The 21,882-nt window shown below is 37.9% G+C and overlaps 2 protein-coding genes across 5 annotated transcripts in view; one reads left to right on the top strand and one right to left on the bottom strand.

The window, feature by feature from the left end:
• adam22 (ADAM metallopeptidase domain 22) overlaps positions 1–21,882 on the top strand; it is a 64,787-nt gene that overhangs the window by 33,510 nt on the left and 9,395 nt on the right. For all 4 annotated transcript variants that reach the window (XM_032557611.1, XM_032557613.1, XM_032557612.1 and 1 more), the window contains exons 6-24: positions 972–1,035; positions 8,973–9,039; positions 9,519–9,595; positions 10,022–10,096; positions 10,505–10,576; positions 13,056–13,222; positions 13,304–13,388; positions 14,459–14,549; positions 14,630–14,681; positions 18,111–18,210; positions 18,404–18,475; positions 19,479–19,571; positions 19,875–19,955; positions 20,055–20,105; positions 20,208–20,271; positions 20,439–20,544; positions 20,621–20,740; positions 20,933–21,101; positions 21,209–21,320. In XM_032557611.1, coding sequence (XP_032413502.1) covers positions 972–1,035; positions 8,973–9,039; positions 9,519–9,595; positions 10,022–10,096; positions 10,505–10,576; positions 13,056–13,222; positions 13,304–13,388; positions 14,459–14,549; positions 14,630–14,681; positions 18,111–18,210; positions 18,404–18,475; positions 19,479–19,571; positions 19,875–19,955; positions 20,055–20,105; positions 20,208–20,271; positions 20,439–20,544; positions 20,621–20,740; positions 20,933–21,101; positions 21,209–21,320 — 1,718 coding nt within the window. The remainder of the gene's footprint in view (positions 1–971; positions 1,036–8,972; positions 9,040–9,518; positions 9,596–10,021; positions 10,097–10,504; positions 10,577–13,055; positions 13,223–13,303; positions 13,389–14,458; positions 14,550–14,629; positions 14,682–18,110; positions 18,211–18,403; positions 18,476–19,478; positions 19,572–19,874; positions 19,956–20,054; positions 20,106–20,207; positions 20,272–20,438; positions 20,545–20,620; positions 20,741–20,932; positions 21,102–21,208; positions 21,321–21,882) is intronic.
• cldn12 (claudin 12) lies at positions 4,191–8,791 on the bottom strand. The gene is made up of 3 exons (XM_032557617.1): positions 8,642–8,791; positions 6,339–6,576; positions 4,191–5,952 (listed from the first exon to the last, which is right to left on the bottom strand). Exons 2-3 carry the CDS (start codon positions 6,555–6,557, stop codon positions 5,140–5,142), a joined length of 1,032 nt encoding a protein of 343 aa, XP_032413508.1. The 5' UTR covers positions 6,558–6,576; positions 8,642–8,791; the 3' UTR covers positions 4,191–5,139.

Genomic DNA, 21,882 nt, shown 5'->3' with positions numbered 1-21,882 from the left:
CAGCCCCACAGACTGTTTATGTTGAGTTCCTTTTATGTAACTGGGATGTTTTATGGGGAAAAACACAAGATTGATGTTTGTGTTTGTTTGTCTCAGCGCTTGTTTCTTCTTAGAACTCCACCGTAAATGCTACAGTTGTCCGCTTTATTTCTTGTTGTTGGATCATGAACTCTGACCTTTACCGATGAACGTGACGCCTCAGGTTTAGATGCTGTTCTGGGTTCTGTTTTAATGAGTATTTAATCTGCTCTTAGAGTAATTTCTCCATTTTTGGATAATGGCTCTCACTGGAAATGGTTTTGCAACACTTTCCACACAAATACATAAATTACTTTGTCTGCTCTTGAATTTCTTTCCTTTCTGTCATTGCTTTTAAATATCTTTTCATTTTCCTTAAGTTTTCAAACAGGTTCTGATTTTTCTTTTCTAAAGTTTTGGCAATATTCAGCCAACTTGTGTAGCTGGTGAAATTGATTCTACTTTCTAAACATTGTGGTTAATAATCACAGTTAATTTATGATTTAACAAAGAATGGAGTTATATTTTCAAGTAGAAGCAAGTTTATTTTGATAGCCTTTTTCTTCTATAAACATCTGACCATTTAAAAATTGCATTTTGTGTTTACTCACGTTATCTTTGTCTCACAGTAAAATGAGTTTGATTATCTTAAATATTTGAGTGTGAGAAAAAAAACAGAATAAATCTGTAACATAGCATTTACTTTTTCTCGCCACCTGGTTTACAAACAAACCAATATCTGAAGAAAAGACAGCATTTGTTTGCTGTAGAGTGTTTTAAAATGTCCTTATGAGAGAAATCTCACCAGCTTAATTCTTCAAAGTGACCCGGCAGCACATTAAACCTCTTGAGCAAGCACTGAAATGACTAATCCATCACACTGGCATTAATAATGACAACCCAGAAACTTGGTATTACTGCCCTCTCCTCACCCACCTCCTTCTCTTTTTCAGAGGGATGTTTTTCGATGGCAATCACACCTACACGATTGAACCTGGAGGACAAGCCAACAACAGCGTAAGTTCTCTTTAAACCCACATATGTACTGCGATGGAAACGGCTCGGTTCACTCAAGACTGTTCATTTGTTTTCCTCACATCTCTTCAAGTCTGGCTGGGACATAACTGTGGTACATAAACAGGTTTGGAGTAGATTTGCAGGAACTCTTATGAATCCACACACAACAATCCCAGGTTTTTATAATATAAATTAATTAGACCATAATGATCATCTCAAAACTTTTTAAGCATGTAATTGGACTATATCTTGTAAAATTCGACAGAAAAACAAATGTGTTAGAGAAAATCTCAATAACTTTTTTCAAACTAATAATTAGTTGAATCATCTTTTGATTCAGTTTTCCGTAGTTGGAAGAGGTCAAGATGTTCCTTGGATTTAGGTGCATGGAAATACAAGCTTTTGTAAGTTTTTAGAGCTTTTCTCACTTTTTAAAGCACATTGATGTTAAGTACCCATTCAGTCTGATCTGGTTGCACAGTTGTGCTAGTTTGACATTAAACAAAATGCCTTGGTATCAGTTAGTAACAGCAGTAAATGCAAACCCTGTTGGCTCTGGGATGTACCATTAACTGCGTCTGTTCCAGAAATAGAAAAACAGCCAGCACATTTAAACAAAACCTCAGTGGGACTGAAACACAGAGTCAGCATGAGTCCAGCTGACCATATGGTAAATCCTTCTGGCCTTCCACCACCAAGGCAGAAAAAGATACACAAAACGTCATTAAAAAAGGTCTCTGAAAAGCCCCTCAGCTCAATTTTCTGCCTGCAAACACACTACCAGTCCCGTCACTCGGTCACTTCCGTAGGACACCAAGTGACCGGTGGCTAAATAAAAATCACAAAGTATTACTTGGGGTGTCCAAGTGGCTAGCAGCACATTATAATATTTAATAATATGCAAATTATATCCAGCAGCTGAGGACATGATGCTCCTATGCTGGAACAACGTAGAAAATATATTTTAATATTGGTCTGCAGGAAGTACCGCATGTTCTGTTCTGTAGCTATTTAATTATTCATCTATATTTGTCCCCCCGCCAGTGTTTACATCACTGGTGAAATCTTAAAAGTGCCTCCTTAAGGAATTTAATGATAAATAAGATGCAAATATGGTGTTTATTTTAATGTATGTATAACAATTTTCAAAAGAGGCATGAGGATGAACAGTGCTTAGTTGTTGTTTGTCTTCACGGTTTTTGGGTTTACATGAAATATTTCTGAGATTTTAAACATTAATTAAATGCATTCGTTTAAGATGAGAATTTTATTGACATAAATGCAACATGTCTTTAATTAATATAACATAAGTTTTAGAATAATTGTGGTTTGATTTGTTTTCATTTGAAATTACCCTAATTTGCTATGCAAAAAAACTTTTCATAGCAAACATCAGCTTAATTTCATGCACACTAAAACACACTGGAAAGCACATTTTGAGTTTATTTGTCTTTTAGTATATTTAACATTTCAGTTTTTGAACCTGGTATGTAATTCTCTTCACTGCACATGGAAAAGGGTTCACTAAAATATATCTTAAGGTTTTGAAATTATGCCGTGTGAGTCTCTTATTGTTCTTTGTAAGATTCAAGCTAAAACACTCATCTTTGATCCGTAGATGTTTTGTTTTACATATTTATATCAGTTCACTGATGTATCTCTGTGACAAAATAAGAAAAAAAACATATTATTACTTATTTTGCCTGCATTATTTTTTCCTTTGTTATTCTGTTTACCTTGTATGTTGATCTGAGGAAGAAATGGAAGCAGAAAGCAAGCACTGAAGATGAGAGGGTGATGATTGGAAAGGAGTGTGCCGATGGGGGGCTGGTGGCGTTTTTTGGGTTGGGGGGGTTGCATTAGGTGCCAAATGATATACAGTTTATCTGAGCACAAACTGGGAATAATAGTGATGCTGACAGGATGAAAAACAAAAATGGAGATAAGGGCTTCCCTGTGACCTGGGGCCAAGTTCATGCACCTCAACCAGCTCCCGTTCATTCACACGTTCACAAGCGGTGTGAATGAAAAGCATGTTACATCTCACCGCTTTTGTATTCATGAGCCGCCAGACTGTGTTTGAGGTGCTGTCTCCCATGGCAACAGAGAACCCACCCCCGCGTCTCCTTACGCCAGCATATGAAAGCCATCTGTGCCGACCCCTAATCTCCACCGTTTACACCCTCCCTGCTGAGGCTGTGCGCTGCGTTTATCTTTTTGAACTGGGATTATTGGCTCTGACTGACGATCTGAGGAACAGAGAATAAGACCCAGTAAACTATAGTATTATATTCAGATGTTCCTGCTCTGATAAAGATGTTCAGGGCGGTTTATATGCTACAAAAAACCAACATCAACACTTTATTTTTAATCAAAGTGAATATAATGAACCTTGAACCCTAAAGTAGTAACAGAGAAGGAAGTATGAGTTTTGGCTTCTCAATGTTCATTTAAATTTTTAAAAGATGTAAAACTAGAGTCCTAGATATTTTATGATTAAGTGTTTTTTCAGCAATACCTGAAAAAATATGTGGGAGATTGAATGGATGAGTGGGTGAATATGGAAGAAGGGGGGATGGGCTACATGTCAGGATGAATTCATGTATGCCAGGACAAAAGCTTTTTCAATTTTGCTGATTTTTTATGCTGTGCTTCACTTACTGTGACTTATGTTAAATATATAGATATAGCATTCAGTCAGTCAAGGCATCAGGGAGGAATTAAAAAACAATCTTTAAGGTTTCAAGGTTTCTAAATTTCAGCTCAATCACTAGAAGGTAACAAGAGGAAAGTCTGATGAAAACAAAAGGTTTTACTTGGATGTGGAAAAATTAAATGAACCCATTTTTTAAAAATTGTTAACCAATTACAAATTTTACATTCAATTCCATTCAAATTATTTTTTTCTAGAAAGTGAGCGGTCATTAAATGCTAATAGTAGAAGCAAAGGAGACGATATGTAAGGGAGGGATGTCAATTTAGCATGTGGTTTTAAAATGACAACAAATCGATTGTTTTGCTGTGGCTTTGTTCTTCCTTCAGTGACAACTTCTTCACCGAAAGAGGTCATCATTCTGACCTTTCACATGGTTATGTGGCTGAAGGAACAGTTTGTAATTTCTAACCCAAGATGGAGGATATTAAAACGCATCCACAAGTGTGATTTGTAATTTATTTAAAACAAAACTTTGAGAGTGTAGAAAAACATGACAACAGCATTATACGGACCTGAATGTTACAGAATATAATTAAAACGATTAAAACTGTTGCTCAGCACTTACTTATGTGAAGCATCCAAAAGGCAACAAGGTTAAATTTGTTTTCTGCATTTGCTCCATTCATTACAGACTTTTATATTTGTTTATGACACAAATGTTTAGATCCACAGTTATATAATTTCTGCATTTGCAAAGGCAGATTTGGCACAGATTAATAATCACTTTGAGCCACAATTTCAACACAAAAGGCAGCACATTACAAAAGCGTAACGCTAAACTAAGACCAGTAAACAAAAGTACAGTGACACAGTATTCATAATATTAGTGCATTAAAAACAGCTGCTTCTCTGTGACACAGTGGCATTAATCTTAATTAATTAATTAGTCACGTTACAGAAAACAATGTAAAGTTGATGCAAGTCAGTGTTAATGTTCAGTAGTGATCACAGAGACCTCCACAGCAGAGACCTAATTTTAAAGGGAATGTAACAAGTGAGAAAATATATAACACAAAAACTCAGTGAAGGGGAACTAGTCAACTTGAGATACTGGTTCCCATTCAGTTAGTGGTCCAACCCAGCTGGAAAACCAGAGGAACCATAGGCTTTTCTTTCTCATGGGAAATAATTATATTTCTTTCCTTTTTGTAAGCTGAATGCAGTGTTTTAGGAATGTTCACTTTAAAAAAAAAACATAATCCTTCATGGAGTAGTGTTGTTTGGGTCGACTCATCTTCTACTATCAGGCCTGACCTACCTGGATAGAGTTTTTAAACTATCTAGAGGCTAAAAATAGCTCTCACATTATTCTATCAGGGTCTATTAGTTTTATCAGCACTCTACTTAATGGTGCCTGATGGGCAGAGGCCTTCAGTGTGTTCTGCCTCTCACTCTGGCTGGGTCAGAACAGGAATGTCGATCTCTATGGCCGACATACGCGAGCGGGTGGAATAACGGTGGCCGGCGTAGCTGGAGGCGTAACTCTGGGACGGGGCATAACTCTGAGATGGTGCATAGCTCTGTGACGGGGCGTAGCTATAGGCCTGGGAGCCTCCCACCTCTGATCCGTACCCATCTGCAGGAGAAACCTGGGACATGTACACCTGAGCAGGAGCGGGCGCCATCACATTTTGTATGTAGCCCTGCGGAGGCACAAACGGCTGCGTGTCGATGACTGTGGGGGGAAGCGCCTGTGGTGGGAATGGCTGCGGCCCATAAACCGGAGAAGGAGGGAATCCGTTGGCAGTGAGAGGCTGGGTGGACGGAGAGGAAGTCACAGGGTTCAGGGGCAGCCAGAAGGGCGAAGGCAGCTTCTTACACATGCAATACCACATGAATGTAAGTAGCGCAGCTAGCATCAATCCTCCAGAGCAGCCTATGGATATATAGACAGCGAACCCGTCGGAGAAGATGTTGGCATATTTACTGTTCATCTGTTTAGTGCGGAACAGGAACCAAACTGACGGCGCGATGGCGATCGCTCCCCCGAGGAACAGGAAGGTCCCAGCCACCAGATGGCAGCCGGCACTGTTGACAAGGAATCTGGTGGTCTTAATGTCCGGCTCAGGCTTGTCTGAGCAGCAGCAGGTTTTACACATCCCAGACATGGACAGAAGCAAGGCTAGAGAGGCCAGCGCCAGGCCTGTAGGAAGGCAGAACTGCAGGAGCCGCAGATCCAGCTGGTCAACTTTGGAGTACCACTAGAAGAAAAGGACGACACAATGTTTTCTTCTTTCAGGATTACAAAACGAGACATGTTTTTAATGTACAAAAGCATATTTTTAATGTAGGACAGGTTTCAGATTTTCCCTATGCTGCCCCCTATGGGTTTGGCAGTGTAGGGAAAACACTCACTAGTGTAATTCAGCAGGTTCGTGTGGAAGAACAGTTTTCTTAAAACCCGTGTGTACAATAGCATTTTTTTAAGTGATGCGACGAAGGTATTCATTTTATAAAGACACGGTTACGTATGTACAAGGCGGCATAGTTACGACATTGTTTTTTATTGACATTGTTTAGTTGTCCGACATTTTAGGAGTTAATATCACAGAAATCAGAAAAGAATCTAAAATGTATAGAGTAATACCTCTGAGTCATAGTAGTAACATCCAGAATATCCATCCTGTCTCACACATTTAGCCCACAGCCCGTCATACACCGTCACATTCTTGGCGTTGCGATTAAAGGTGACGAGTCTGGTGATGCGCCACTGTGGGATCAACGCTGCCACGGCAATCCCACCCACAGACACAAAGGCGATGATGAAGGCGAAGGCATTGGTAGCGTGGATGTCCCGGCACGACATGGCTGGTTTTTAGAGGCCTCTGGTATCAGAAAAGCAAAAGAAGTCAGGAATAGGACAAGTTACTCCAATGTGAAGCAGAACAACTCCAACAATCGCTTTAAAAAATCCTGAAAAACAACAACGATGTAAATGTTCATCTGATTGACCCGTTTACTGCTGAAGTAACTGTGCCACTAGCTGACCTAGCTGTGGGCCAGCCCCTATAACACATCTATTCACCAGCATGTAGTTGACCCAATATCTACTCTCCCTGAGTGACAATGCTCTCATTTCATTAGCCAACAAAGTGGGAATAACTGAGTCTGAGGCAGCAGGAGCAATACACAGCAGAGAATCACATAGACGCCACAGTTACACAGAAACATGAATTTTATGTGCTGCTATGTGACAGCGACAGAACCCAGCTTTTATATTCAAGATAGATTATGAAAGTTAAGCAAATGTAAACCAAAATATTATTCTGGGTTAAGATGGTGGTGATTATTACAGTACAGTTGTCATTCAGTTGAAACAATTTTACTTATTAAATCCTAGTAATTACATTTACAGCATGTAATGAGCTAGTTTCTTGTCACTGAAGAAAAAAAAAGTGCAGCATCAGCCTAGTTTCTAGCTTTTAATAATACATTCAGATTCAAAACTAAAGTGGAGAGAGATTTGACAGACTCACTAAGCTCTGGAGACCTTTCATTATGTGAAATTATCTGTCTCCTAATATGTCTGTCTGGATTTATACTTATATATATATATATTTTTTTTTGCTTAACTCAGTATTATTAAAGGGAATCATATTTTAACCTCAAGCACTTAAGAGTAAATGTGTTTACTGTTAGAATCCGCTGATTAAAAAAGATTGAATGAATCTTTTTTTAGTGATAAAACATCCTATTAGATAATATTTAACTCGCTTTGATGTGACAATTTTCATTGCTAATTTACAGAAAATAAACAGTATAAATAATCTCATTTTACCACACCTTATAAAGCAGTGAGTTATAACTGCTTTATAAATATGTTTATTTTCATTATTTCACGTTAGTTTGTTTATTATTTGTTTATATTTGTGTTTTTTGCTATTGCTGTCTTATCTTCTCAAATATTTCTTTGCTTTTCAATCACATCTTGTGAAGCACTTTGTATTTTTTAAATAAAGTATTATATAATGTTTACTTCGTGTTATTATGACCTTTCTATGTTTATTGTAAATATTATAGCTCCTGCTTTCATGTATAAAAAATTACTGTCAGCTGTATCATTTTACCCAATAAGTAGTTTAACCTAGCTAAACTCCTCAAGTACTCTGCAGATATTTTGAAGCAAAAGCTGAATCTCTTGGTTAAAAGTCATGTTTTTTATTTTTTATGTTTCTATCTATTGGCCTGTCACTTTGCTGCTTATAGTTTGTAAATTTCCCCTCTGAAGGACCAATGAGAGATAATAAATTTTTGTTGATTTTGGTCCTCACTGTGGGAATATCCTTTCTGAAGACACTGTTGATTTTTTTTTTTACTATGGTTTTCCAATAATTTTCATTTTACCTACTAAGTTATACATTTAGGGGTATTACTGTTTATTGTTTGCTTGCTTAGATAACTTCTGTGAAGCCTTTTGTATTACATGTGATTTGTATAAAAAGTATGTCTGACTGACGGTGCACGTTTTCTGACTAAATGTCATTATAATCAAGATTAGAGCAACCATTGTCCCCACTCATTACTGTTACCAGACAGGATGACAAAAAAAAACTTGAACAAATAGCAGTTTGCCAAAAAAAAGAAAATAAAAAATCATAATTCTGTCACAATCACCACTAAGACAGCTGTAATTACGGGCGGGCCACCGAACCGACCAAGCTCGACCCATTATCTTGCCTTTACTTTCTATAACCTACTTTTACCAGCTTCAGAAATACACCCGGCTAACCAAACTGAGAGAATGAACTTACAATAACAATTATGTTTGATAAAAACACTGGACGCTAATTAGCCAGCGGCTAAAAAGGTTAGCATCACATTCGCTACCTGTTGCATCACCATTACTTAAAATGAAACGCAAACTTATTATTTCAATGTAAGTTTAAATACCTCGTGTTTCCCGAAATGTGTCGCGTTTTACCGTGGACGTGGAGACATTTCTGTTCAGTCTCGTCTTACATACTTGAACACAAACTAAACTAAAGCTGCTACAAACAGAGCGTAAACAGGATGTGACGTGTTAACGTCTTCCGGTGTTTCCGCCCTGCGCGCTGACTCACAGGAGCTTGCTTAACCCTTTCTTGTTTGTCTTCTGTGCTCTGTCAAGTTTTTAATAAAATAAAATAAAATAGCAAATTAATGGTGAAGTTCATGTTTCTTCTCCTTTTTTAAATTCAGTGACAATATATATTTGGTGAATTTATTTTCTCTTGTTTTTCAGGGCAATCTTCATATTCACTTGATATACAAATCTGCTGGACAGGAGGAGCTGAGTGATCTCTTTGGTGGTAAGTGGGTGTCTGAATAATTGGAGAGCTTATTGGTAAATGTGCAATTTTCCAATAAGCTGATGTGCAGTGTTGTGCTGAATAATCCGATAATAATGAATGTACAGCCAGTCCAGCCAAACAAAAACACCAGGGTCCAATAAAATGAATGCTTTCAGCTCTGATTACATTGTTTATCTGTAGCTTTTTACGTTTACTCTCGTCAGATGTTTTGTTTAAAGTATCTGACAAGACATTTTTGTCATGAATTCCTTGTGAAAGTAATTTGTTTTACTTTCATAATTGTCTTTGTTTACTGGCCATTTTGCTGGTTGTGTGTTGGCACGAAGACTTTAAAACTGAAATCTGACTAAATAAAAAAACAATAAACACTGCAACTTGTTAAATCATGCTTGCTTACATCCTAATAAAATGTAGACACTGAAGCTAAACTCAGCAAATACATAGGACTGTTTCTGATTAGTGTTTTTCTTTTCCAGGGGATTTACCAGAGCCACCTTTCCCCAGTCCGCCTTTCCCCGAGTCAAAAGTTGTGCACTGGAGAAAAAAGAGACAGGTTTGTTTTTGTTTTTGGTGTCTTTGTTGCTAAAAGTCAATGAATTTGTAGCCCTCTGCCCGCACATATCCCCCAAAACACTTCTTTCTGTACTATTTCTTCCCTTTGTCTCAGTTTCCTGGAATATTTATCTCATGAGTAGACTCCTTCCAGCCTTGTCTTTTGAACAAATATTCAGATGTCTGCAACTGTTCAGGCCTCTGCCCTTCTAGCCCCTCATGTTTTGTAAATCTGAAAACAGGCGGATCTTGTTTGACTTTTGAAAGTTCAACTTATCGATTTGTTGTTCCTTTTTTTGTGGTGCAGGAAATATGAGTGTATTACTGGGTTTATTGTACTATTCTTAGTTTCTCATTAAAATTCACTGGCTCAGCGGAAGAGCAATGTCCGTCTGGTAGAAATGATAAATCTGTTCTCTCCTTCCAGGCTCCACGTTTGTCACGCAGTGTAGAAGATGAGACCAAATACATAGAGCTTATGGTGATCAATGATCATGTCATGGTAAGCTGCATCTCCTTTATAGTTTATGCCAGATATGTGATCCATTGAACTATGGACGTTTAAATGATAAAAACCAGAGTTGTTTGTATAATTTACAATCAGTCTTGCTACATGTTTATAATTTACAGATGTTTGACTTTTTACTGTATATTTCAGTCATCTGGACATATTGATTCAAGAGTTTGTAAGAGTTCACAAAGCTGTAACAACACACAAAGAAGGCTTTACTTTTTAAATGCCTAATTTTATTGTGCATAATCATTCATTGTTTTCTGTGAAATAAAGAAAACGTTAAATGTTTTTGGATATGCAAACTCAAATTTTATATTTAAGCCAGATTTTAGAACATTAATCCCTCTTTTATGCGTGTCCCCTCGCTCTTTTCCGTTTCTCTTTCTTCTCCTTCAGTATAAGAGGCATCGTCTTTCCGTTGGGCACACGAACAATAACGCTAAGACAGTGGTCAATATAGCTGACATGGTAAGAACTGGATCGATCTTCTTCTTGGAAAGCTCGCCACAATCACTTTCTGCAGAAGCCGAGCACACGTTGCACTGATTTATCAATTAACCAACCATACTCTGGCCATTTATACTCTCTCCTTTTAAAAGGATTTAAGTAGCCATTAACCCGGGCGGCTAAGACTTGTCAGATTTCTGCCGCTGGAGAGAGCAGCAGCATTCAGACGGTCCTGATGCAGAAGCTTTTCTGCAGCCGTGATGCACGTGCTGCGTTACTGAAATCTGACCGGCTGCAGGGTTACAGCTGTAATCCGAGAGGCTGGTGAAGTCTGACAAAGGCCACACTTTTCATTGTGCCCTTGGAGAGGATTGTTTGAACCTCTCTGGGGTCACAAAGGACTCATTGATTTCCACTCTGAATGCTACACAGTCCAGCCAGAGTCTGGATTTTATAGAATATACCATGCCGGCTACATTTATTAGCGAATGCACTAAAAATTTGTGAAAAGTCTTAAAATCTTCTTCTCTTGCATCGGCATGATTTCACACTGAAAAAAATCCAACTTTTAACTCGATGTTGAGTTGTAATTGTTTTTAGTGATGCTGCTGTTAATAATTTGTACAACCCCCACTGACCATACAGCACTTAGTCTTCTATAACATTTCACAAGGCATTGATTTAATGCCTACTAAGGCTTTTCTGTGGTAATTTGATGAAGTGTACTGGATCATTATCTTACTAAAAGACCCAGTGATGTCACATGTTCGTTCCTGTCAAAACCCCCCTGGTGTTTGAAAGGATTCATGATGTCATGCACTTCAACCAGCTGTTGGTTCTGATCTAACATGTAGCAGAAGATGTGACAATGCAAAGGATTAGTCAACATGACAGCATATTGGTCGAAGGATCTTATAATACTCAAGAGGTTACTCCCTCCCAATTGGATCCACATCTAGGAGCGTAGTACAGAAATGTTGCTGTTAATCATGCTATAAAGACTCTATAGTCCAGTAGAAATGTTCTGCTCCCACAGAGCAGTAAGCCATCCTCTTGCCACAGAGCTAATTCATTTCTGATGAAACAAGCAATGCTGACTCTTACATTGACTTACATTAGCGACCTACTTTCTATTGTAATCATGTCAACCACAGCAATGGCTCTCAGGGCATTTAGAAGAAATGTCGACCCACATCATCACATATCCTCTACTGTACTTAATAAGGAGCTTGAGGTGCTTTCCAATATATTCGTCCTTTCCTTCATGTCAGATCCACCAGTTTGTTGCCTCCAGTAAAATTACCAGCAAGTTTTAGCAAAATACACACAGGGATGTTTACCATCCAGCTCCTGATCCGGCCTAATTGCACAGTGCCTAAAAGTAATTGGTGTTTTGTGTTACAGCATGTTTATACCCCAGCGAATCAGAAAGTCATGGATTACCGACCAGTAAAAAACACTTATTTATATTTTACTGGTTAAAATATAAATAAGTTATATTTGTTTGTAAATGTTACTTACGAATTATAAATAAGTATTATTTAAATTCTAAATAAGTTATATTATTTAAAGTAATATAACTTATTATTTTAGATAATATGTTATTATTTAGTAACTTATTAAATAACTTTATTATTTAAAGTTATTAAGTAACTTTAAACACTAACTTTATTTAATTTTAAATTAAAATGTAATTTTAATTAATTTTAATAAATTACTATTTTAATTTAAATTAATTCAATGTAAACTTTAATTTAATTTTAAAATAAATTAAAAAGTCTTAGTTTAATTTAAAGGAATTTTTGTGGTACCAGCAAATGTCCCTTCAATAATTTTATTTTTTCTAATTTATTTGCCATTATATATATAAAAAAGAAAGAATTAATTGTGTTTTTTTTATTGTCATAAAACTGCAGATGTCCTTAGATAGTTTTCCTGTTTTTATATTATTGATTTACCCAATTTTCACGTTGGGAGAGCAGCAGAGGCTGGGCGTGAATATTTTCCATGTTTGCATATTGTCTGCTTGATTTCTAATACTTTAAATTCTTAAATTAATGTATTGACAGAGCAGGTTGTGTGGAGAGAAAAAATAAATTGCATCACTTCTGCCAGTCTCCTTTCAATGTAAACGTTCTGATCTTCTCTAGTGTTTGCTTTAATAAAACAAATATCTGTGGAGACATGAAAGGCACAAGCATTAATATTTGCCTTTGCCTGTTTTACCTTCGCTGACCGTCTTTGTTGACTGTCTTTCTCCTGTGATGTGCTGCTGTCTGGTGGCAGGATCAAAGGGCGCTTTGACTTCTGTCTTAACGAGCAGCTGGAGGCCTTAATGAGTATAAACCAGGTCTGTCTGCTGTGATGCTGGTCTGGCTTCGTCATCCTCTGTTTCCCTCTGTTTTCTCCACCACACAGCGACTCTACAGATCAAGCTTTGTGACTTTCAGACGTTAATATTTGACCTCACATTTACCTCTTTCCCGCCTTCCTCCCTCAGATTTTCAGGGAGCAGCTCAACACCCAAATTGTGCTCGTCGCTATGGAAACCTGGTCAGTGGACAACAAGTTCAACATCGATGACGACCCCATGGTGACGCTGAAGGAGTTCATGAAGTACAGGAAGGACTTCATCAAGGAGAAATGTGACTCTGTTCACCTCTTTTCGTGAGTCTGCTGATTTGAAAGTGAACTTTAATGATTTCTTTGTGCACAGATTTGTTTTGTTAAACACATTTTTCCTTGCAGAGGGAACCAGTTTCATAGCAACCGGGGGGCGGTCTCCTATACGGGAGGAGTTTGTTCTCTCACCAAAGGAGGGGGAGTCAATGAGGTGAGGCTAATCGCGCAAGGAAAAGCACAATTTAGGAAGGAACAAACAATACATTTTCACATTTTGTCACATTATGACCGACAACCTCAGCAGATAAGAAATTCACAACTGCAGATCTCAAAAGTGTGGCATGCATTTGTATCCAACACACAGTCAATCATTGCACCTTTAACTGGAATTATAACTGCAGGTCTTTTATGGGTTTGTCCAGCGTGGTGCACATTCAGACTGAAATTATTTGATCTATTTTAAAATCTTGGTACAGATTCATAATCGGACTTTGTCTAGGTCATTACAGAACAAGAAGATATGTTATATTTTCACACCATGATGGGGATGGTGTTTTCAGTGGGATGTGTACCACAGCAAAGGAGGCTAAATACAAATGAAAACTATCCATTGTGTTTTTTCCATTTCAGCTTTATGCACTACTTTGTGTTGTCTCAATAAAATAACTCTAATGGAAAAGGGTAAAATTACACAGAAACTTCTGCAAATCACTGTATTTTCTGTTTTTATTATACATTGGATTTTAAAAATAATTTTGGTTGTGAAGGGAAACAATATGGCAGGACACCCAGAGTTGAAGTTTTGTTGATAGAAGTGAGTTTGAAGATGGTTGATCAGACTTTATGCATTTCAAATCAGACATGCAGGATATAAAAAAAATCATTGCACCAGAATAGAGAAGTCTGACAATGTAGGTAATTGTAAAAAAAAAATGAGAGCGACATGGTTGTAAAAGGCAAACCTTTTAAGAGTGAAAGTAAAGAAAAGCTCTTTCAACCTGAACACACTAGACTTTAATACATCAATGATATAATTAACATTAAACTCAACTATTTGAGACATTTTTAGTTGCTATTACTGATTATATTTCATGTTACAAACTCCAGTGAACATTTTGTTGCTTTTCAACTCAATCTAGATCAGTTATTTTAATTACTTTTGTTTATAATGGTAACTTTATTAGGTTTTATACTAAATAATTGTTTTCCTTAACACTACTACTGTCTTTCTTTACATTTCTTCCTTTTCCTGCTGTTCTGTCTTCTCTCTGTCTGCATCAGTATGGTAAAACAAATGACATGGCCATCACCCTGGCTCAGGCTTTGGGTCAGAACATCGGCATTTTCTCTGATAAGAAGAGGATCCTCAACGGTATGCAGAGAAACCTTACCTAGGTTTTGTTTATTTTATAAAACCACAACTTAAAGCCTCGTTTTTTATTCTTTCTCAAGGTGAATGTAAGTGTGATGATCGATGGGCGGGCTGCATCATGGATGACGTTGGGTAAGTTTTAACAAATGTTTGTTTCTTATTTTTTTCTGATTTTTTTGAGATCATTTATAGAGCTGACTTTAGACTCATTCTCAGTTTATGATAAACCTCTTCATGCTTTATTGTTTTAATTTTATTTTATTTATCTGTGATGTCTGGTGAGGTTAAAATTTCCACATACATCCCTGAAAAAACTTAAGAGACCACTGCAAAATGGTAATTTTCTCTGATTTTACTCTCTATAGGTAAATGTTTGAGTAAAATGAACATTGTTCTTTTATTCTATGAACTACTGACAACATGTCTCTGAAATTCCAAGCAACAATGTAGTATTTATTTGCAGAAAATGAGAAGTGGTCAAAATAACGAAAAAGATGCAGTGCTTTCAGACCTCAAACAGTGCAAAGAAAACAAGTTCATAATAATTGAGAAACAACAATATTAATGTTTTAACTCAGAAAGAATTCAGAAATCAATATTTGGTGGAATAACCATGAGGTTTATAACCTCAGTGCAGTGGTCTCTTAATTTTGTCCAGAGCTGTATATATAAACAAATAACAATAGTATCACGTTATCGTCTGTTGTAGTTCCGTAATTTACCACTAGATGTCAGTCCAGATATGTTCATGCTATTTGGTTTCACCAGATAAGGCGGTCAAAATGTGTCTATCGCCCCCTTGTTAAGATAAGAAAATGGTAAATAATAAGTCACTGTGCATTTTGTGTTGTCAGTTTTCATGCTTAAATTCAGATATTGTCTTGAAGTTGTATTTCTGTGCTGTGAAGGCTTGCTTTGCGTATGGATGTGCGTGTCTGTGTTGCATTTTTGTGTTTGTGAGTGTATACCCCTCTTCTTAAATACATTTTGGTTTTCCCTCTATCCTGAAAGGTACAGCAGGTGAGCAGAAGCTTGCTCTATCGTTGCTTGTGCTGTTTTTTTTTATTATTTTGGGGTCTGGGGAACTGAAAGTTGTCAGTCACCTCAACCTTTCCCATATCATTCAGCAGCACCACAGTCACCTCAGCTCCAGCTTCTGTTTTTATTTAGAGCAGTGGCGTCCAAGAAACTTGCCAAAATTTTCAAGTCGAAAATATTCACAGGCAACAACAGGTTTTTTTTTTATTCAAATGAATTTCATGTGATTTTATTTAAGTTTTATTAGCTAATCAAAAACAGTAAACAAGCAATATTTCAATGAAGCAAACAAAGTAGTTTGATATTTGTTCAGGATTATCTGAGTCATTGTAGAGCCAATAAAAGGACCCAACAGGTTTACTTTATTTAAAGGAGGGCTAAAATTTAAAAATAAATTGTGTTGAATATTTCCTATTGTCTTAAACTACAAAACTGCTATAGTGTATGTCTTTAAAAATACTTCTTGTACTTAGCAAAACTTATGTTTTTCATTCACCCAACACTGGTTTCAACTAAATATCTGGTTGTTTGTGATCCTATTTTATATTAAATCAAAACTAAAACAAAATCATGGTAAATAAAAGATTTTATATTGTACCCAACTTTTTCTATATTAAGAAGACTTTATTTTGTCTTCTTTTGTCTTGAGAGACCTAGCTAGCATTTAGAAATGTTCACACTTAAGAAAAAGAGTCTATCTGCATCATCCACCTGCCTTGGCTGGCCAAGTTTGGACCATATTTTATTTATGGTTGCGGGCCGCACAGAATCCTTCCAAGCAGTAGCGGTTCTGGCATAAATGCCTCTCCTACCTCCACCAATCAGAATACAGGAATTAAACTCAGATTAAGCAACAGAGCACTTGTTCAGGGTGCAACTAGTAGACTAATCATTTTTTTCTGTATCTGCTGCTAGTGAGTCCCTCTTTCTAATGCCGCTCTGTCCATCAAGAACCGCCACTGCTTCCAAGGACCGCAGATGGCTCTGCACTTTGGACACCTCTAGTGTAGACAATATGAACAAATACGGCTCAATAATCTGCTGTATTTTTCATACTACTTCCAAAAATGGCCACATTTAGATAATTTTGTATTTTTTAGTTTTCAGTCAGGGTCACTGGCTGATCTGTGGGGAAAACTTTCCATTCATTTACTTCTAATGAAAAGCTCTCTGCCCTCTCCACGGACAAGTTACTGCTTGTCATCACTTGCTTTTGTCCACTAATAACCGATTGATACAGTCTGCAATGTCATTCTCATCATTTGTCAATATTTACCTCATTTCAGTGTAACAATAGTTCACTTCCTTAACATAGCCTCTTTAGATCCTGCTCTACTTCCTTATCAAAATAAACCAAAGGTTTCATGACAGAGGACAGGTTCTCCTTTTCAGCCTGTCACCTGTGAATGGACCAAGACACAATCTGAATCTCTAAAGTCAAGTCAATGGTATTTCAGACATTTGTATTCAATGAACCGCCTGTATTTATCTTGTAGTACCTGCTGCATGCCTGACCTAGTTAACCTGAGTAACAGTTTCATGCTGTTTCCACAGGACGTAGCTTCTGTGTGCATGAGCGCGCGGATAGTTGGATAAATATTGAGTTTTTTCAATGTCTGTACCTTTATGACAGACCTGCCAATATTTCCCTCCCTTTAGGGCAATTTGGTTGAAACCAAAACATTAATTGTCTTGTTATTCTTTAAAAGTGAGTTAGTACTCAAGAATGTCTACATTTTCACTTATTCTAAGTTTTCACTTCCTGTCCATTTTAATAACAGATGAATTTCTGCTCTGCAGTGAGAATCTGCTGGAATACTTAGAATAATGATGTCCACAGATGCTTTCCATCCAATATAACCGAGTTTGAGTTATTATGCAAAGAGCAAAGTGAAAAATCTCAGTATCTAGATGTACAAAGCTGTTAGAGACTTGTCTCAAAGCACTCACAGCTGCGACTGCAGCTAAAGGCAGGAAAGTATCGACTTGCTGCGGTTTGCTCCCAACACTCGGAAATGGCTTTGTAACTTTTTCAGATCTGATAGATTCTTTATTTTGTTTAGATCAGAGCATGATGTGTTGCTTTTTCACATCTTTTACCCTATTTCAGGTTGTCAAACAGGTTCTAGTTAAGTTATTTTTTTTGGTTCTTGAGGTCTGTAATCAGGATAGGTGGTTAGTGAAACTGAACCAGAAAGATGTTTTTAGTCATTTAAGTCAAGATTTAATATGGAGGATGATTATGTTTTCAAAAAGGATCAGGATTTTCTCTCTCATAAATTGAATCTAAACTGTGTTTGATGATCTGAAGCATTTAGCTGCAGACCTGGACCAACAAAGCTGAGGAGAATCCAAGCAAGAGTGATACTCTGATGTTTTTAGACTTCATAAAACGAGATACACATTCAGTTTCAGGGTTTTGTCTGCCTGTGTTTCTGTAGAGGAAAACTCTCTAGCTGTGAGACCTGTGGATACTCTCTTTTTGGTGCCCTTTTAACAAGGTGTGTGTTTTTTATTTAACAGTTTCTATTTACCGAAGAAGTTTACTGATTGCAACGTGGAGGAGTACCACAACTTTCTGAACAGTGGGGGAGGAGCCTGCCTCTTTAACAAACCTATGAAGGTAAATGACACACACAAACTCTAAATGTAGACACAATCACATCTTAAACAAAGCTCTAATGGTGTGTGAAATAAATTTGTACATTATCTTAGTCTATTCACTTGAATACAAGGTTTCTGTCTGAATCCATTCAGTTTTAATGTACATTTTATTGAAATAATATAAATTTTTCCTCTTGTTTTCTCCTGCTCAGCTGCTGGATCCGCCAGAGTGTGGTAATGGCATTTTGGAGGCAGGAGAAGAGTGTGACTGTGGCAGCACTGAGGTGAGCCCAACCACAGTAGGACAGACACAAGAAATCTATTAAAATACAGTAAAAAAAAGATAAACAGGATGTTATTCAGGTGTGAGTGACCCAAAGCACAAAACTGCAATCATCTGCTGTGGGGAAAACAATATTTACAGCTGTGACTTTTCTATTTAAGCTTTTTAGAATATTTAGTAATCTGTATATTGTAATATGTGACAGTTCATTTGGGAGAAGATATGTGAGGTCAGACACTGATGTTGGGTGAGATGGCTTGGCTCTCGGTCTCTGTTGGCTGGGTTGAGATGATGGCTCTAAGCTGCCCGGTCAACAAGCTCACTTATTGCTTTTAGCCCTGGTTTCCATTCGGACATGTCTGCATGGTCCCACATAGTCTGGAATATGAAATTGTTGTTGTTTGTCCAACCCTAAATCCAGAGAAAAACTATCAAATCTCACACGTCACAGTGCAGTCAGGTAAGGAGCGTTTTCTTGAAATGACCAAGCTCAGACCCGATCATCAGAATACCAGACAGAGAACCTGGATTCATCACTCCAGGAAACAAATGCACTTCAGTCTAGAGTTCAGTGGTATCAGCCTGCTGTTGTCCAAAGCTGTCCATTTGTTATAACTAGCAACCGAGAGTGAAATGTTTGGGAAAGAACGAAATGTAATGAACTGTAGAGGTCTTGACAGTGGTTTGTTCTTCGACAAATGTTTGCACTCTGCATGCCAGCATGCTGGCTTCAATACACCTCTTACTGTGGAAGTGATCTGTGAAATTATTGATCTAAATCAATAATTTATTGATTTAGAGGCACATCTCTGCACTTTTAGAAATGTTTGGATGGTATCTAGCCTTCTATATGGCAGCAGGGAGAGAGAAACTACATGCTATCTTAATATCTTCATAAAGGCAGGTATCTTGACTGGATAAAAAGAAGTCAGATCTCTGCTTATATTAGCTGCATAACAATACAAGTCATTGTGAACCAGTAGATATTTTGTTTTTTTTTTCAGGAATGTGCAAAAGAGGGTGAGAACTGCTGTAAGAACTGCACTCTGACCAAAGGGTCCAACTGTAGCAACGGACTATGCTGCAGAAACTGCCAGGTACCAAACAGGACGTGCTAGTCTTCATGATATCTACATGTCTGTCAAAGTGGCACCAAACTGCCTGTGATGAACAAACCAAACCTTTTCTTTCTTCTGATTTAGCAGCTACTAATAAATCTGTTGCTATTTCTGTAATAATGCCACTTTAATGTTACAGCTTCATTTATTGGAGATATTTTCATGTTTGTTAAACTAAGTAGAAAGATGAAATGTTTGGAGATCCTCGTGCATAGAGGATTTACCATCTTTGCTGTGACAATCACTCACTGTCTGTTTAATCTGCTTGATTTGCTGCTGCAGATGGAGGTCATGGGAGTTTTGTGTCGAGATGCGGTGAATGACTGCGACATACCAGAAAAATGCACAGGCAACTCCAGCCAGGTGAGCATGAGCCTTCCTCTGACTTTTTATTAGAGTAGCAGTAATAAATCTGTTCAATAGTCCATTACTCGTCACTGTATATTTTATTGTTCGTTTTAGTGTCCACCAAATGTGCACAAGATGGATGGATACACATGTGAAAAAGATCAGGTAAGACATTAGGTTAATTTAAAAGATTTCACTGAGTTTGACTTCAGCTTGAGCTTTGGCAGCTTTTCTTGACTCTTACATTAAGGTTACCTCTTTCTGCAGGGTCGCTGCTTCAATGGAAGGTGCAAAACAAAAGACAGACAGTGCAAGTACATTTGGGGAGAAAGTAAGTGCACAGTGTGGCTATATTACGTAAAAATCTTAATAAAATGCAATACATTTTATGTGTGTAAAATTTGGGTGAGAACAAACTTTAATGGATATTGGTACTTTTCTGGGCCACTGCACAGAAGAAAACTGACACAGGTAATTCATCTCTTATGTCTCCGTCAGAGGCGACAGCAGCTGACAAGTTCTGCTATGAAAAGCTCAACATTGAGGGGACAGAAAAAGGAAATTGTGGGAAGGAAAAGGACACCTGGATCCAGTGTAACAAACAGTAAGCGTGTCCTTTTGGTCACTTGTACATTTGCTTCTCTCCGGTTAATCTGTGTTTCTATACTTCTGTGTTTTAGGGATGTTCACTGCGGCTACCTGCTGTGCTCAAACATCTCCCCCGCCCCGCGGCTGGGCGACCTGCAGGGAGGACTCACCTCTTTCTCAGTCGCTCAGCACGGTGCCCCCCTGGACTGCAGGTATGAAGCAGATGAACTTAACAGATTAAGTCTGGTGATGTGTTCTGCTACAAAGCAACACTTTTTTTTTTAGAATGTATTTTACATCCTTTAACTGTTAAATGCAGATTTATTTCCCATATAATCCAGAAGCGACACACAGACACAACTCACCCAAACACACTGCTTCTCTCTGTGATGTTCCCCATTCAGCGGTGCGCATGTGCTGATTGACGGAGACACAGACCTGGGGTACGTCGAGGACGGGACGGCCTGCGGAACAGACAGCATCTGTTTGGATCACAAGTGTCTGCCGATTGAACAGTTCAACTTCAGCACCTGTCCTGGCACCACGGCCAAGACCATCTGCTCCGGACACGGAGTATGCGACACTTCTGCACAAACCTCCAGCCACTCATCGAACACGGCATACCGCATATTCGTCAATTACACAAACCTGCTGGTGTTTAATGAACTTCCTCTCTGTAGGTGTGCAGTAATGAGCTGAGGTGTGTGTGCGAACTGGGCTGGACAGGAGACGACTGCTACTCCAGGTCTCCGTTCAGTAACCTTGTGGTGGGACCGACCGCTCCTGTTTCAGGTACAGGTTCAAACGCTGCATCACCAGCATTAAATTCATCTTTCTCCTTCTTGTTTTTCTGTTTCATCTGCAACTCACACTTGTTACCAATCAGTATCTACATTATTACTGTCCTTTTCGTTCACTGTTATTAATTCAATCTGCATTTTATGCATGTCACTCTTTTTTTTGTCGTTATTTTTATGCTCGTTTTTTGTTGACAGACTGATCTCTTTGATGGATTGCCTCGAGGTCAGAGTTTCAGTTTCTTTTTCACTGTTTGTTCTGTTTTTGTTTCCACTTTCTGGTTGTTTTCCTCGCTCATCCCAGGCCTCTGTAATTTAAAACTCATGTTATAAAGTATTACGGTGTTCTTTCTTAAGAATGGGAAGCTAAACCCTGCAGATGGTGAAGGTCTTTTCAGTTTATTATTCCTTCTCTTCCTTTCAAACCCTTTCCTCTGGTTCTCTGGTGTTTTATTGTTTCCCTCTGCTGTGTTTTGTGGTTTGTGTTTCCCCCAAATGATCAGATTGCTCACAAGACCACAAGCCTAACCCAATCAATTAACACACATTTGGCTCCC

The sequence above is a fragment of the Xiphophorus hellerii genome, chromosome 3 (genome assembly GCF_003331165.1).
Source record: "Xiphophorus hellerii strain 12219 chromosome 3, Xiphophorus_hellerii-4.1, whole genome shotgun sequence".
NCBI lineage: Eukaryota > Metazoa > Chordata > Actinopteri > Cyprinodontiformes > Poeciliidae > Xiphophorus > Xiphophorus hellerii.
This window is presented reverse-complemented; position numbering and strand designations above follow the sequence as displayed.

Excerpts from the sequence above, each read along its gene's own strand:
- cldn12 (XM_032557617.1), bottom strand. The coding sequence starts at position 6,557 with ATGTCGTGCCGGGACATCCACGCTACCAATGCCTTCGCCTTCATCATC. Across the intron at positions 5,953-6,338 it reads GTTACTACTATGACTCAGAG|TGGTACTCCAAAGTTGACCA; the intron begins GTATTACTCTAT and ends CTTTTCTTCTAG.